The sequence below is a fragment of the Fukomys damarensis genome, unplaced genomic scaffold (assembly GCF_012274545.1).
Source record: "Fukomys damarensis isolate Sample0158 unplaced genomic scaffold, DMR_v1.0_HiC HiC_scaffold_36, whole genome shotgun sequence".
Lineage (NCBI taxonomy): Eukaryota > Metazoa > Chordata > Mammalia > Rodentia > Bathyergidae > Fukomys > Fukomys damarensis.
Genome location: NW_022900948.1, coordinates 25,862,876 through 25,879,317, shown reverse-complemented (window position 1 = coordinate 25,879,317; position 16,442 = coordinate 25,862,876). Strand labels below are relative to the sequence as shown.

General features: G+C 38.3%; 1 protein-coding gene across 8 annotated transcripts in view; it reads left to right on the top strand.

Moving 5' to 3' along the window:
- The window catches only part of Elp1 (elongator complex protein 1), a 61,646-nt gene that overhangs the window by 36,243 nt on the left and 8,961 nt on the right, over positions 1–16,442 (top strand). For all 8 annotated transcript variants that reach the window (XM_010639289.3, XM_010639288.3, XM_010639287.3 and 5 more), the window contains 11 exons: positions 814–951; positions 1,047–1,132; positions 1,416–1,564; positions 3,337–3,460; positions 4,356–4,453; positions 5,458–5,659; positions 8,286–8,347; positions 12,541–12,603; positions 12,966–13,026; positions 15,027–15,140; positions 15,967–16,078. In XM_010639289.3, the coding sequence (XP_010637591.1) occupies positions 814–951; positions 1,047–1,132; positions 1,416–1,564; positions 3,337–3,460; positions 4,356–4,453; positions 5,458–5,659; positions 8,286–8,347; positions 12,541–12,603; positions 12,966–13,026; positions 15,027–15,140; positions 15,967–16,078 (1,209 nt within the window). The remainder of the gene's footprint in view (positions 1–813; positions 952–1,046; positions 1,133–1,415; positions 1,565–3,336; positions 3,461–4,355; positions 4,454–5,457; positions 5,660–8,285; positions 8,348–12,540; positions 12,604–12,965; positions 13,027–15,026; positions 15,141–15,966; positions 16,079–16,442) is intronic.

Genomic DNA, 16,442 nt, shown 5'->3' with positions numbered 1-16,442 from the left:
TTAAACCGATGTCAGAGTAAGTTGTAGAAGTCAGTTCCACTTAATCTCTCAGGGCTTCACCTTCCATAGTATTAACTAGATTGTATTCTTTGTGTATAGGCTAGTTTGGGCACTTTTCGGAGATGGGGGGGTCGGTCTGCAGTGAAATGCACAAGTCACATCAAGTTCCTTAAATTCCTCTTCATTTAGTGCCTGTGTCTCATCCCTTGGGCAACTGTTGTTGTGAGTTTTTCACTATGGGTCATTTTACCTATTAAAGAACTACATAAAAACAGAGTCATACAGTATTTACTCTTCTGGGTAAATGAAGCTGCTTTCACCCAGCCATTTGTTTCAAGGTTCATCAGTGTTTGCACATGTATCATTAATTTGTTCTTTTTTTGTTGCTTAATAATATCCTGTTGTGTATATACTCCCATTTGCTTATTTATCCCCCAGTTATTAGACACCTTGATTTGGGTGTCTTTTGGGGATTAGTATGAATAGAACATCTATGAACATTATTGTACAAGTCTTTTGTGGACATGGTTTACTTCTCAATATTTTTTATATTTAAACTCTTTTCAAAAGTTCAGAGAATTTTCCAAGACTTGCATGTCTAAGATAGATCCCTGACTGAAAAGAATTGTAAAGCGAATCATTCCATTTATCTTCTTTCTTATATAAAATTTTAAAGAAAATCTTGAATTATTTACGTCTGAAATTGTTATTGCTAACTTTTACTTTATCTCATCAGCTTGTTAGGTATGTGTAACAGTTTGATCCCTGAGCCACAATGCCTAGTTAGAGGCCTATATATACATTTGTTCTTAGGGAAGAAGATGTCACAAAGACCATGTACCCTCCTCCACTTTCCAGCAGCGCCCATCTGTCCATGGATCCTGCCAAGAAAAACCTTGACATTATCTGTGATGCAATGAGAACAGCCATGGAGAGCATCAACCCTCACAAGTATGGGTGCTGCCATTATTGGCATCTTTTATGTTACAGAAGTGGGTAGTTGTCATTATCCAGCTTATTCTGCTGCTCTTCACTTACTATCTCAGGTACTGCCTATCAATACTCACATCTCATGTGAAGAAATCTACTCCAGAACTAGAAATTGTGCTACAGAAGGTACACGAGCTTCAAGGTAGAGACCTGCTCCCAGAATGTTTAATATGGGCTTGATAATCATTGGTCTTGTGCAGATGACATTACCGTGTCATTACCACATTCTACAGTTAGCATGTGACTCTTTGATTGCCATTTTAAGACCTACATCAAGTGTTTGGTGACCTATGAAGCATGTATGAAAGAGTCAAAAATGTGTATTGGTTTGGTGTCCAGTTCTGCAAAAAAATACATTTCTCTGCCTTTTAAGGTCTTTAGGTTTTCCCTCAAGTGATTCTGTTTGTATCTTTGAACACCAACAGAGAATGGTTCATCTGTTCCTGATGCTGTGAGTGCAGAAGAGGCCTTGAAGTATTTGCTCCTTCTGGTAGACGTTAATGAATTGTATGATTATTCTCTTGGGACCTATAACTTTAATTTGGTCATCATGGTAGCTGAAAAGTCACAGAAGGTATTGGAGTTTTTACTTTGCATCATTCTGGGCCATATTTATGTAGTCAGTAGTATGAACCTCTGCTCTGAGAGTGCAGTGTCTTGTCTGATGTTATTTTGTGAGTACAGAGCAGGACAAATCTATGAGTCTGCAGGACCAACACTGCTAAGCTTTATTCTTTATTGTAGTTCTCTGCTTATCAACATGTTGAGGACTTGGGGTGCTATTCAGTGGTAGATTGTTTGCTTAGCATGTGCACGGAACACTGGGTTTAATCACTAGCACCAACAGAAGATTGAAGATGTGAAATGAAGTTATTTTTAAAATTATAGTATGTATTAATTATTCGCTTATCAAGAAAATATAAGTGATTCATGTTCTGCTCTAGTTCTTTATTGTGTAGCTTTTTTTTTCAATGTAAAGTGGAAACATGGAGGATGGAAAAGCTCAGGGCCTCTTTCCCACCTTGGAACATCTACTGTAGTCAAAAAGTTTGTGCACCTCTGGTCTGTGTATCTTTTAACCTGTTTTTTCATTTTGTTTTGTTTTTGTTTCTTGCAAAATCAGTGTTTGCTGTTGCAGAGCAATTTTTCCAGAAAGAAATATGTGACCTTTCTTTGCTTGAAATCCTTCATGAGTTAACCTACTGTCCCTGGGATAAAGTTGAGAAGTGATAACATTGCTTAGAAACCCTTCTGTAGTCTCATGTATATGCATCTCTTCCTTCTCATCTCTTGGCAAATCTTTCTCTCTGCTCCTGGAGGAAAGGCAGTGCACATGTCCCTCTTCCCTCCTACTTTATCACCACCAGCCACCACATGCCTTTGTGGGTAGCATTACTTTTGCCTTCTATGGGCCCAAGGATTTCTATTGCTGCCACCCTCACCTTTTGCCCGGCTCTTCTCATTTATCTATGTTGAAGAGTGCCAAGGTAGTATCTACCCAGTAACCCCCATTCTTGCCCCACTTCAGAGACAAGTGAGATGCTCTCAGGTCCTACCCATGCATAGCACAGCCTGTCTCCTTTTAGGGTGTAACTTTCCTGAGGTTAAGAGTTAAGTTGCATTCTTTGTACTTATTCAGTGGTTGTACAATATACCGTGATCATTTAATTACTTACTGTCTTGTTTTTTTTGCAATTCTGGGGGTTGAGCCCAAGGCTTTTGCACTAAACTCATGTCCAGCTCTTTTTTACATTTTTATTTTAAGACAGGGTCTCAGTAAGTTTCTGAATTGCTCAGCTCGAGCAATTTAAAATCCTTCCACCCCAGCATCCCAGAATGCAGGGATTACAGGTATACACCACATCTCTTTAGGAAGAAAACAATTTGCTTATAGGGCATAGCACGAGCTGGAAATGGTAGTGCCAACAAATATCAGTTTTGTGCTCAACTCAGTATGATTATACATTTGTTTAACATGTTTGCAAACACCAATCATGGAATGTCAGGAAAACACCAGCAAGAGCAATGCTTTGCACTTTTAGAAGAAATACGCGTACATTTGTTGAGCATCTTTGAGATTACAACTTGACTTTCCTTATTACGCTATGAAATGAATAGCTATTGTTAAGGGTTAATCTTTATTTCAGATGTAAGCTAGTGATACTCATATGTGAAAGCATTTCTACCAAAATTTGCTTGTAGTTTGGTTTTATGTGTTACATTACATATAATCATTAGTGTATACACATTTAAAATTATTCTGCTGTGGATTTATTGCCATAATTAAATGTTGTATATATATTTAAATATTAAAAAGTAATAAAGTTCCCTTTCTTATTTTTTTAGGATCCCAAAGAGTATCTTCCATTTCTTAATACGCTTAAGAAAATGGAAACTAATTACCAGAGGTACACTATAGACAAATACTTAAAACGATATGCAAAAGCTATTGTTCACCTCAGCAAGTGTGGTAAGTGTGAGAGCTAGTATGTTTATTTCTTCTTCAGATCTTTCTTGGGAATAGCCAAGGTATAAATTAAAATAAAAGATTATTTTAGAGGGCCGGGGATTTAGCTAAGTGGTTCCGCTGCCTGCCTTGCAAGCACTGGGTCACAAGTTCAATTCCCAGTACTGGGGGAAAAAAAGAGATTATTTTAGAAACTGATTTCACTTTCTGCTTTGAAAACTATGTTGTATGTTCACCTGCTGAGCATAAGGCAAATCACCATTGTTCCCAAAATGGAGTTGTTTCCTAGCTGAGAAAGAACATGGAGTAGATTCTTTTTGGGATTGAGTACCTCCTAAGTTCACTTCAGTCCCTCAGAGTAAAAATTATTGATAATCACTCTGCTTGGCATTGAGAGAAGCTTTTCTGGAGTGAGTAATGAGACTCCCATCTAGTTCCCTGAAAGAGTTTAACTGGAAGTGATGGAGTAAAAAACACCAATGCCCACTAGTCTCCTTCACCCCATCCCCATCCTATGGTGGAGTAGTTGATTGTTTCGTAAGAGCTGATGTGGGAACAAGGACTTGAGTGCTAGTTAAGCATCCTGTTTTCGGCTTCCTTGAGGAATTTTGATTTGAGGGAAGACTGAGGCATGTGTTTAATAAGATCCCCAGGAGGTCTTTATCAAGGAGTCTGAAACAACACTTGAGCAGGAGGATGGTGTAGAATGCAGATCCTAATTAGTGCCCTTCCAAATTTGCAGTGGTGCTTGTTAAAAATAGTTCATTCTCTAGGTACTCAGATTATTTGTTGTTAAAAAGGTCCCACTTTAATTTTGTTTGGGAACAACTGATATAAGCAAAATCCATTATGCTTCCAAAGTCTTAAGGCTATATTGATGTGAATCTTATTCCTGCAGGACTCCAATACTTTCAAGAATGCTTAAATTTAATAAAAGACAAAAATTTGTATAAGGAAGCTCTGAAGTTATATCTACCCAACTCACAGCAGCACAAGGTGTGTGGTATGTGAATTGAGGCTCTCCTGATTTTGCTATGTGTGGTGCATGGCTTACAGATGATACAACCTGCCTGAGGACCCAGAGCTACAAAGTAGCAGATATGGGATACACAGCCTGAGCTCTGTGACCACTGAGGCCATGTCATTGACTTGCTGTACTATGCCACTGTCACAACTATTTTAAGTTGTTCACATATTACACACACATTCTCTGTCCCTGCTGATTTCTTTAGCACCAGTTTCTGCGACTTTCCACACTCCCTGTTACTTGTATGTAGCTCCACAGATGTTATACTTTGTAATGCCTCTTCCAGCCCTCTGCCCTCCCTTCCTGTAGCCCCAGTTATTCATAGAAATTCTCATTCTCCTCTGCAAAGTCATTCTTGTACCAAACACTGAGCTTCCAGAGCTGTTTGTGCCCTGTCTAGAGTTATGCCCCACCTCCGTTCTTCACATGCATTCTTCTCCTCTGGGCCCTCTACCAGAGATAGCCTTCCCTTTACTCTCTGTCGCTTTTCTCCCCTCTTTATAGCCATCATATTATAGGCTGTATTGTGTCAGTAAGTCCGTTCTCTACTTCTGTAAGAGCAGGAGCCTGTTGGTGCTTCTTGTTTGGGTTTACTTTTGCATCTGTGTGTTACTCCCACTGCTTAGAATAGTACCTACATATGTGCTTTTAATTGTTGAGTTAATTGATGGTACATCCCCAGTAAGGTTTTTTGTGTTTTTTTTGGTACCAGGGATTGAACTCAGGACTTTGCACTTGCCCAGTAAGGTTTTAAGTAGAAAAGAGATTGAATTAATTCATCAGTAATAGGATTCTCTGAAGTAATTCAAGACTTCAATGACTAAGGCAGCCTGCTTCGGAGGTTTAAATAAACAATTTAGCTCAGTGGTGCCACTGCCTGCCTTGCAAATGCAAGGACCCGAGTTTGATCTCCGGTACAAAAGAAAAAACAAGAAATAATTGTCACATTTCCTCACTGATACTCTTGTCACAGGCCATCTGCCTTGCTTATGGGGAGCACCTGATACAAGAGCACCAGCATGAGACAGCGGGGCTTGTGTTTGCCCGCTCTGGTGCCTACAGGGAAGCTCTCTCAGCCTTTCTGACTTGTGGAAGCTGGCAGCAAGCCCTCTGTGTGGCAACCCAGCTTCACTTGTCCAAGGACCAGGTGGCTGACCTAAGTAGGACTCTGGCAGGTAAGCAAGGTCATTTATTTTATCCACTTCTTCAGAAGTCTTTTGTTTGATAATTTCGCAAATGAAGGACAGCGTATTTTGAGACAGCCTCAAAGACGCTTAATTTCGAATGATCTGTCAAGCATGGTAAAGGTTAAGCTGGTACAAAAATCTCAGAATGGGAACTGAGGATGTGGCTCTGGTAAAGCCCTTGCCTAGCATGTTCAAGATCCTGGTTGGTCCCCGGCTCTGGGAAAAAAAAAAACTCCAAACGAAAAATGAGCCCCAAAGTATAATGACACACTAAAGAAAAGAGTTTATTTCCCTCATATAAGGTCTGATAGATTCCTCCATTGTGAGCCTCTGCAATCTTGTAGATAAATAGTTACAGCTTGGTTATCTGTACATCTGCTTTCCAGTTCTTGGAAGGGAAGAAAAGCCAGACTAGTGGGAAAACACTTAATTGTTAGGTTGGAAATGACCTGGAAATTACACTATCATTTCTAGTTCATCTCATTCATTGAAACTTATGGTCATAAGTTACACTGTACCTGGGTGGCCATGTGCCCTATAAGAAGGTAAAGATAAATTTGAGGGTAAGCCATTTGGTATAGTTTGTTGAAAACAATAATGGCAATTGCCAGGAATGGGGTGAAAGAAAAGGCCAAATATAAAAGCAATCTAAAGTGAAGGTAGTTTAGCAGCTTCGGGGTATAGTGATTGCTTGAACTAAAGGTGAGGATCCTGAATAGTGCCTGGGTCCTTAGAGGGGAAGAGAGGTGAGTAGGCTCTAGGTCTCAGCAGTGCTAAAAAGAAATCAATGACTAGTATGCTTTTTTTCCTTCTAGCTATTTTTTTTCCATTTTCTGTTGCTAATAACACAATTAGCACAGGCTAGGTAAGTTACAAAGAAAAGAGGTTTATTTGGCTCATGGATGCATTCCAAGGTTGAGAGCCTGTGTCTGGTGTTGGCCTTTTTACTGACCACATCCTGAGTTGGTGCAGTACATCTGTCCCGTGTCGACGAGAGATACAGTGTGTGCATACGTGTGTTCTGGTCTTTTACTCTCTTCTTACAAAGCCAGCATTATTCGGTCATGAGAATCTACCCTGTCTAATCCTAATCACTTCCCAGAAGCCCCACTAGATACTTTGTCAGATTATGTGACCCTCTTAACACCTCGTAACAGGAATTAAACTGCAAAATACCTTTTGGAGGGATAAACTATATTCAGACTGTAATATCCATTAAGTTTTATAAATATTTGTAAATATTGTTATAAGTATTTATAAATATTGTTATGGTTTTTAAAAAGTCTGCAAAAAATCTAAATTACAGCTTATTAAAGTTGTGAATGTATTCTACTTTGCATTACTTTTTATGTGGAATTAAAAAAATATATGAGATTATTGCTTTTGTAGTCTGATTATTAGATCTATATATTTCTCTGTAATCGCTCTCAGTTTCCAAGCTGAAGTCTTTTTTTTGAAATTTTATTTATTTTTTATAAATATTGAGAATTCCTTGAGTTCTTTTAATAATCCATTCTGAGGGCGGCGGGGATTTAGCTTAGTGGCACCACGCCTGTCTCATAAGCACAAGGTCCTGAGTTCAATTGTCAGTACCAAAAAATAATAATAGTAATTTATTCTGGGGCTGGGGATTTAGCTCAGTGGTGCCGCTGCCTGCCTCGTAAGTGCATGATCCTGAGATCAATCCCCGGTGCCAAATTATATATATATATATATATATATATGAATTCTGGCTCCACTCTAACTTCTTTTGAAACTCTTATGTTATTGATAGTTCATATATCCTAGCACTTTTTTGGGGGAAATCTAGTAGCTTTGCTAATATTTATAACTCTCAGCTTGCTGTCCCCTGTATCTTATGATGGAGTTTACTCAGTTCTTTCAGATGTTAAGTGAAAAAAGGCAGGGAGGATAATAGTGAGGGATTTTTGAGCAATGTTATAAGGTGGAGCCATTTTATGTTCATATTTAACTTGGGCATTTTATATAGGCAGCAAAAGATAACTATTAAATAGTAGAAGCTCTTCTACCTCCTTTTTCGGTGAAAATGCGCTACCCTGGAATGAGCATGAGATGGGAATCATGATTCTGCCTATCCCTTAGTAAGATGTGGGTTTTGTTTGTTTCTCTCAGTGTTTTGTGTGTGCGTGTGTGTTTTGTTGTTTTGGTTTTTTGAGACAAGGTCTCCTTATGCAGTTCAGGCTGGCCTCAAACACCCTACAATCCTTAACTCTGGTAAGAATAATTTCTGGGTGCTAAAGACACTGCCATGCCCCAAACATAATGCAGCTACCTCCACCTAGTGCTCAGCCAAAGAAATAGCAGTCTCTTTCTGTTAGAGGAAGAACTAAATTAAGGAGAGGTGTCAGGTCTGTTTCCCATATGCATATCTTTGGAAACCTTTTTTTTTAAGGCTAATTTAGACTGTATGATTTTTCAGATCCTGTGCTAAATGCAGATTCTGTCACTTAAGATAGAACTCTATGGTATATATGCCTGTTCCCCTCACAGAGATTCACAAAGTGCATAGTTTGATACATAACAAAGACATATTATAGAACCACTTCAGCCAAAAAATCTCTTTGTTGTCAAATACTTATTCTTCTCTTGGCAGGAAAGCTAGTTGAGCAGAGAAGATACAATGAGGCAGCCATAGTTCTGGAACAGTATGCCCAGGTAAGCTCACCTCCTCCCTTGTACAACCCTAGTCCTGGTTGTGCCATACTGATGAAAAGTAAAAGAACTATGAGGTTCCAGTTTTATAGAAGTTTATAAGGATAAATGCATGTACGAACTTTGGATAGAAGTATAAAATTAATTATCAAAATAATAGAATTCCCTGGCCACAAGGAACAGGACATAGGTATATAGTTGGCACAGGGATTACTTCTTTGTAGGACTCTGGCCTTTGATGCGAGAGGTTTTTGTAGTTACTATTTGCAGGTAAATTGACTTAATATCATTGTCCTTTTTTTTTTTTTTTTTTTGAGACAGGGTCTCACTATGTAGTTGAGACTGACCTGGAACTCACTATGTAGCCCAGGCTGGTATCGAACCCACAGCGATCCTCCTGCCTCAGCCTTCCGAGTGCTGGGATTATAGGCATGTGCCACCACTCCCGGCCGTAATTGTCCTTTTAAGATAGCTCAGTGTGTCTTATGTAATAAAGGTGAGAGAAGATGACTAAAACTTTATATTATTAGATCCTGTAAAGAAAATACATTGAGTGATTAAGTTAAAAATGTCAGTGAATTCCTGGAAGGATAGAATAGTTGAAATGGAAAGATACACTATGTCACATGGTGGATTAAATTGGATAAGTTGTTGCCATCTTTTTTTCTTTATAAAGAAAGGGTAGTTCTGAGCCAGGGATTTAGCTCAGTGGTTCTGGTGCCTGTCTCACAAACACAAGGACCTGAGTTTGATCCCCAGTACCAAAAAAAGAAAGGGTAGTTCATAAAATTATAATTGTGTATTTACAGATAGCCAAATTCACCAATTTTAAATGAATTGTATGAGCTTTAACAGATGTTAACAGTCATATAACCACCCCATGCTCGTGATGCAGAACATTTTTAGCATCTCAGTTGTTCCCTGCTTTCTCTCTTAACAGTCTTCTTCCTTGATTCCAGCCTCTGGCAATCACTGATCTGTTTCTTTCGCTAAAGTTTTGCTTTATATAGAATTTCATATAAGTAGAACCATGTGTATATAATTTTTTTAGTCTGATTTCTTTCACAAGAAATCTTTCACTGTGCTTTTGAGATCCAGAGTATAGCTCTTATCAGTAGTTTATTTCTTTTTTTGTTGAATAGTTTTTGATTGTGTGGGTGTACAGTATCATAATTTGTAGACTTAATCACAAGTTGATGTAGACTTGTATTTGGATTATTTTTTCCCCTGGTGTGGGGTTCTTACAAATAAAGCAGCTGTGATCATTCTATATAAAGCTTTATAGATGCAGGAGTAGGAGTGCTACGTCACATGGTAAGTGGATGCTTAACTTTATAAGGATCTTACAGAACTGTAGAGGATTTCCTAAGTATTTTGGGGTTTCTTGTATTCATGAGGGTTTGTAGTTCCTTATGTTTTTGTGAGATGTTATATGAGGATAATGGTGTTCTTATAAGAGGAATTCCTTACTATTTTGTTTTCTGGAAGAGTTTGTGTAGAAGAGTCCATCTCCTGGTTAAAAATTTATGTGACTTTTCAGGGGTGATTGTGAGCAATTTACCGAGGTGGCCTCATGGGGAAAAGCCATTCTTCCCTCACCAGACATGCTATGCCACCTGTGCAATACAGATATACAGGGAGTTGCAGCCAGTGGCTCACACCCATTGTCTTGTTCTTGTTTGGTCCACATCTGTACTTTTAGCCCTGGTGCTTTCATTTCTAGGTCTTTTGATCTTAAAGGCTTGGGCCAAGAATGTTTTCAGATACCTCTGCCTTGATCTTCTACTGTGGGAAACTTCGAGGATGCATTTCTCCACTCTCACTGCCAGAACTCTCTCACTTTTAGCCTTCCCCATTGACAGCCCTGAAAATCCTCAAAGTCTGGAAAACTGCTGAAGCCTTTTATTCCAGACTCCTTGAACAGTGGTACAACTCTCATGCCTGTACCGATTAATTATGAGCCAGTGTGTTTGTTGTTCCTTGGGAAAGAATGAAAGAACAGGGAGTTAGCACTTTTTCTGGGGTTAGCTTCTAGCTTATACCAGTGCTCTTAATAAAGGCTTCACTATTTCATTTTTGATTGATTGCTTTGGTCAGCTACTTCAACTCCTGAAAGTCCATTATCTCCCAGCTCAGCTGAGCTTCTGACATTTGTTTTTTTCTTAAATGTGTAGTAAAATTGTCAGTAAGTCACCTGGGTCTAAAGTTTTCTTTGTGATAAGTTTTTCACTATGAATTCAGTTTCTTTAGTAGATATAAGCTTATTGTTACTTGTTTCTTCTGGAATGAGCTTAGGTAGTTCATGTCTTTCAGGAATTTGTCCTTTTAATCTATATGAAGATAGGGCTGGGGATTTAGCTCAGCGGTTCGGTGGCCTGCTTTGCAAGCCCAAGGACCCGAGTTCAATTCCCAGTACCAAAACAAAACAAACAAACAAAAAACTGTCATGTAATCTATATGAAGATAAAGTTGTCCTAGGATCTGTAATGATACCCTATCCTTTATCTCAAATACTGGTTGTTTGTGTCTTTATTTGTTTTGCTTTTGATCAGTCTGGCCTGCTAGCTATACTTCTTTAAGTATTATATTAATAGTTCTACTTTTTAGAGTAAATAACATTCTTTTGCCATTCTATCCATTCAAATAATAGCATACTATTTTGTATATACTGGTGTAAGAATCTTACATGAGTATGCCTCCATTCTCCCTCTTGTCCTATATAAGTTCACAGCATTTTAATTCTATATACATTATAAATTCCATAACCTATTACTACTTTTGCTTTAGGTGATCAAGTATTATTTGAAGAGATTTTAAAATGATTAAAGAATATCTTTCTGGGGCCAGGGATTTAGCTCAGTGGTGCCGCTGCCTGCCTCGCAAGCACAAGGATCCCAGTTTGATCCCTGGCACCAAGGGAAAAACAAAAAACTTTCATAGTATTTTTTTTTCAAGGGAAGCCATTAATTTTTTAAATATATTTTCTGAGTTTTAAAAATGCAAGGCACTCAAAATAGATTACAACCTAAATTGAAGAGATAAAATTATAAAACTCTTAGAACAAAATATAAAAGTAACTCCTCATGGCACTGGATTTGGCAGTGCATTCTTAGAATTAACACCACACAAAAAACAAAATTAAAAACTTGTAAATTGGGCTTTATAAACATTAAAAATTTTATGTATCAAGGGCTGGGGATTTAGCTCAGTGGTTCCACTGCCTGCCTCACAAGTGCAAGGTCCTAAGTTCAATCCCAGGTACCAAAAAAAAAAAAAAAAAAAAAAAAAAAAAAAAAAAAAAAAAAAATTATGTATCAGGAAGATCATCAAGAATATGAAAAGAAAGCTTATAGAATGGAAGGAAACAGTATTTGCAAATCAAGAATATATAAAGGACTATAACTCAACAAAAAACAAAGCCATTTAAAAAGAGGAAAGGAGGGCCAGGGATTTAGCTCAGTGCAAGGTCCTGAGTTCAATTCCTGGTACCACACACACACACACACACACACACACACACACACACACACACACAAAAGGAGGTCAGGACTTGGGTAGGTATTTCTCCAAAAATGATGTATAAGGGCCGGGATTTAGCTCAGTGGTGCCGCCGCCTGCCTCAAAAGTGCAAGAACTGGAGTTTGATCTCTGGTACCAAAAAAAAAAAGCATAAATAGCCAATAAACACATGAAAAAATGTTCACAGTCATTGATTATTTTTTTAGTTTTCTGGGTTTTCAAAATACAACCTTGGAGAGAAGAATGTTAAAAAGAGCAAAAAACCTTAGAAGATAGCTATTGTAGTCTGCCATGATTTCAGAATGTGGGCCTGTTCACAGTTGGGAGCCTCCCTGAACCCACTGAATCAAGTCTGGTAGTGACAACCAGGGGAAGTAGGTATTTCTTTCAGAACTACATGATGGTTTGGATGCCCAGGAATTAAAGAGGTGATACTTAAGCTTGTGTTTTATCATCACTTCGAGAAGATAGCACTCCTCTTTTGTCTTTTGTATTAGTGTTTATGGAGATGAATATCAGAGTACACTAGGCCAGGCTCAATGCTGAGAATGAGAACTGTAGGAGATTAAGCTGGCCCAGGAGGTGGAGGCTGCCCTGGATTCTATTTTGTAGCAGATCATGATGACATGACATGTTACTTCATTCACCTGTTGCCTTACTTGCTGTTCCCTTGTTAGGATTATGAAGAAGCTGTGCTCTTGCTGTTAGAAGGAACTGCCTGGGAGGAAGCTCTGAGACTGGTAGGAGAATTCTATAAATCCTTCCTACGGTGGGTGCTAAGCAGAGATAATGCAAAGGGGATAAGATCTTTTTGTCTTGAATGAGTGAAGCTAAGTAGAAGTAGTTCAGGATTCTGGTCTAAGGATAAGCAATATTTTCAAAACCATTTTATCCTTGATAATGTTTGAATTCACCCTCCATTTGTGAAATAAAATACTGTTTTTAATTGAAATGAGTTGAATTTCTTTGGTTACCTTATACAAAGCCTGTTCCTCAGGAAAAAAATATCCTGGTCACTTCTGAAAGTGATCCATAGTTCCAAGTATCTTGACTATCCAGTATGTAGTTTTCCTGCCTGAAACTGTTGTGTTTTTCCTTTTAGGTATACAAATATAACAGACTGGATATTATAGAAACCAACATAAAGCCTTCCATTTTAGAAGGTAAGGGTTACATTTTGGATAGTATTCCTCATTTGGAAGTTCAGAGAACAGTAGAAGAGATGTATGAACACCCTTGTGTGCTATCACATTCTTTAACAATATGTTTTGTAGACTCAGTCCCAATTTTTTAGATATGCTAAACTTTTTAGTGGTTACATGCAAAAGATATGAATGTTAGAAACCTGTGGTAAAGTATGATTGAGGATATGTATAATGCATAGGTTTGGTTTTATGGCAGGCCCATCTTCCTGGATCTCTTACAGTTCCTGTGTCAGAGCAGACTGGCTCCAAATTATTGCCTGGCCTCTGCACCTGGCACTGAAATGGGATGCACAGTTTGGGGAGAAGGAATGAATCCTTGTATTTGAGAACAGTTTGTAAACTTGTACATGAACTACATTAGAAATAGTATTGTATTAATGGTCAATTTCCTACGTTTAATAATGCTATTGTGGTTATGTAAGATAATGTTCTTAATATTCTTAAGATATAAATGCTGAATCAGGTGAGGTGATGAATGCCTGTAACCCCGGCTACTTGGAAGGCTAAGGCAGGAAGATCACAGGTTCAAGGCCAACCTGGATAACCTAGTAAGGCCTGGTCTAAAAAATAAACAAACATAAATAGAGGGGGCCAGGAATTTAGCTCAGTGGTTCCACCGCCTGCCTTGCAAGCTCAAGGTCCTGACTTCAGTCCCTGGTACCAAGAAAAATAAATATAAATAGGGTAGATAGATAGGCAGATTGGCAGGCTGGGAGCATTACTCCTTGGTAGAGCGCTGGTCCGATATGCGTGAGGCCTTGGGTTCAATCCACAGTGGTACAAAAAAAGAAAGAAGAAAAGTGCTGAAGCATTTGGAAGTAAAGGATCATGTCTATAGGTTAAGTTCAAGTGATTCCACAGAAGTAACATTGAGTATGTAGGTATGCATTGTAGGCTTTAAATTTTTCAAAATAAAAAAATTTAAAAGAACGTTTGTAAATGAAGTTGCTAGTTCCTAGAAAATCAGTGACTATTACCAGTGTTAGAATAGTCTGGTGGTCACTGGGACCCCTTAAAAGCAAAAGAAAAAAAGAATATCCAATTGACCTACAGAATTCTGAGGACGTAAGAGTTGATTTTAAGCTCTGCCTTTTAAAGCAATGACTGGTGTTTTTTGTTTTGTTTTTTGTACTGGGGATCAAACTCAGGACCTTGCACTTGCAAGGTGGGTGCAGTGCTGCTGAACTAAATCCTCAGCCCTATGTCTGCTTTTTTTTTTTTTTTACTTTCATGTTTATTCACATTCTTATCTTGCCTCCTTCTTCTCCCCCTATCCTAATTAAAGCTGTTGTTCGAGTACTTTTTGTATTACTTACTGGTTATTCCTAACTAGATAAGGAGAACATCTTTCCTGAACCTATAACAATTCATCTAACCATCTTTCACATTTTCGCTACTGAGAACCTAGAAAAATGCTGATAATTCTTTTACCTATTAATAAAATATGTCCTTAATGCCTTTTTTTCCACTGAACAATAATTTTCAGAAGTCATTTCACTCATTTATCCTATACCCATGAGCATTTTGATGGAAGAAATGTTTAAATAACTTTTTACTAACTGCTTCCTGTGTACCCCTTTTATTTGCCAGTCTTCTCTGGGGTTAGATACCAAACCTTCATTCAAATAATTTCATAAGTTTAGTGGTAGAGAGTATACTGAATTTTTATTTTGTTTTTATTTTTGTTTCAACACAGGGTCTCACTGTGTAGTACAAGCTGAATTCTTATTTCTCCTGCTTATGCTAGGTGTACTGTGTGTGCCACTATTCCTCACCAGTACAGAGTATTTCTGGGATAAAGTTGATAAACTCTGAGATCTGGGATTTCATTCTTCAGTTCATTAATAACATATCTTTCCCTTGGTTTGTTGAATTTTAATCTGTCTCACTGGCTCCTCCTTTAGATTTTTTATCTTTGCTTAAGCATCACTTAAATTATTTTCCATTCTGTATCCTAGCCCAGAAAAATTACTTGGCTTTTTTGGATGCTCAGACTACCACATTCAGTCGCCATAAAAAACGCTTGCTGGTGGTTCGGGAGCTCAAGGAGCAAGCCCAGCAGCTGAATCCAGGTGAGTGCCTGTGTAAGGCCCATTGATACTTGTGGTACTGGCACCACCACACATGGTCTTAGCTACTTTGTATCTGTTTCCTGTTGCTGTAACATTACCTGAGAATGGATACTTTGGAAAGAAAAGAGGCTTATTTTGACTCAGAGTTCTGGAGGTACAATAGCGTGGGGCCAGCATCTGCTCTGCTTTCTGTTAGTCCCGTAACAGAAAGGAGCAGGTGAAAGGCTAAGAACAGAGCCATTTCACTTTAGAGTAACAGTCTCTCAGCAACCAATCTGGCTCTGCAAAGAGAATTTACTCCCATGAAAAGCATTATTATTCTGTCTTGACCTTATCAACATTTAAAGGTCCCTGTACTTCTCAGCTCTCTCATTGAGGATTTAAGCCTCAACATGAGCTGGTAAGTGGGGACAAACTATATTCTAACTATGACATTGTTTCTCCTGTGATTTGATCGCTGTGCCATGATAAACTCTGAGACCCCCTTCAGGACTATATCTCTGTGTGTTGGAGAACAGCTTGGGGCCAGAGCCAGGCATAAATTAGGAGAGCTTTGCCAAATAGTCCCACCAACTGCCATTCAGCCAGAGCGTGACTATTAGTTTCCTCATTTCTGAGGGAGTAGGAGAGAAGAGAGGGGAGAGATTTGGTAAACCATTGATTTGAAGTAATAATAACGATTCAATATTCAATAACGATTCCTTTGTCTTGAGAGCAACTTTGTAATTATTTTCATTGTAATAATTTTCATCGTTTTTATGTGCTGGTTGACTATAGTTCACTTACCTCACTAAAGCAGGGAATTGTTTTAATGTGCCTCTTCTAGATTGTGAAGTGCCCTGTGATCAAGAGTCAGACCTCTTCTCTGAAACTAGCAGCGTTGTGAGTGGCAGCGAGATGAGTGGCAAATACTCCCATAGTAACTCCAGGATATCAGCGTACGTATCACATCTCTTCAGCACATTGATCATTCACTGGGTAAACAGAGAGAATAGAAGCATAGAGAGGTTGGTTTCTACTAGGACCATGCAGTGGGAGTGGGGTGGCTATTCTTCAAGGCCATGTGGAAGTTATACGGGGATTTTCCAGCATAACTGAGACTAGACTTGTTGCCATGAGGCACTTCTATTGGGAACTCAGTTTGTATAACATCTGTTTTTACTAATTGCACAATCACTATCTTGTACAGGCACTGAAAAAATAAAAAGTTTTGAAGACAGGCTTCTTCAACTTGAAATCAAGATAGGAAGAGATCAGTCATAAATATAAAATAAGTCATCATATTTTTTTTTTTTTTTTTTT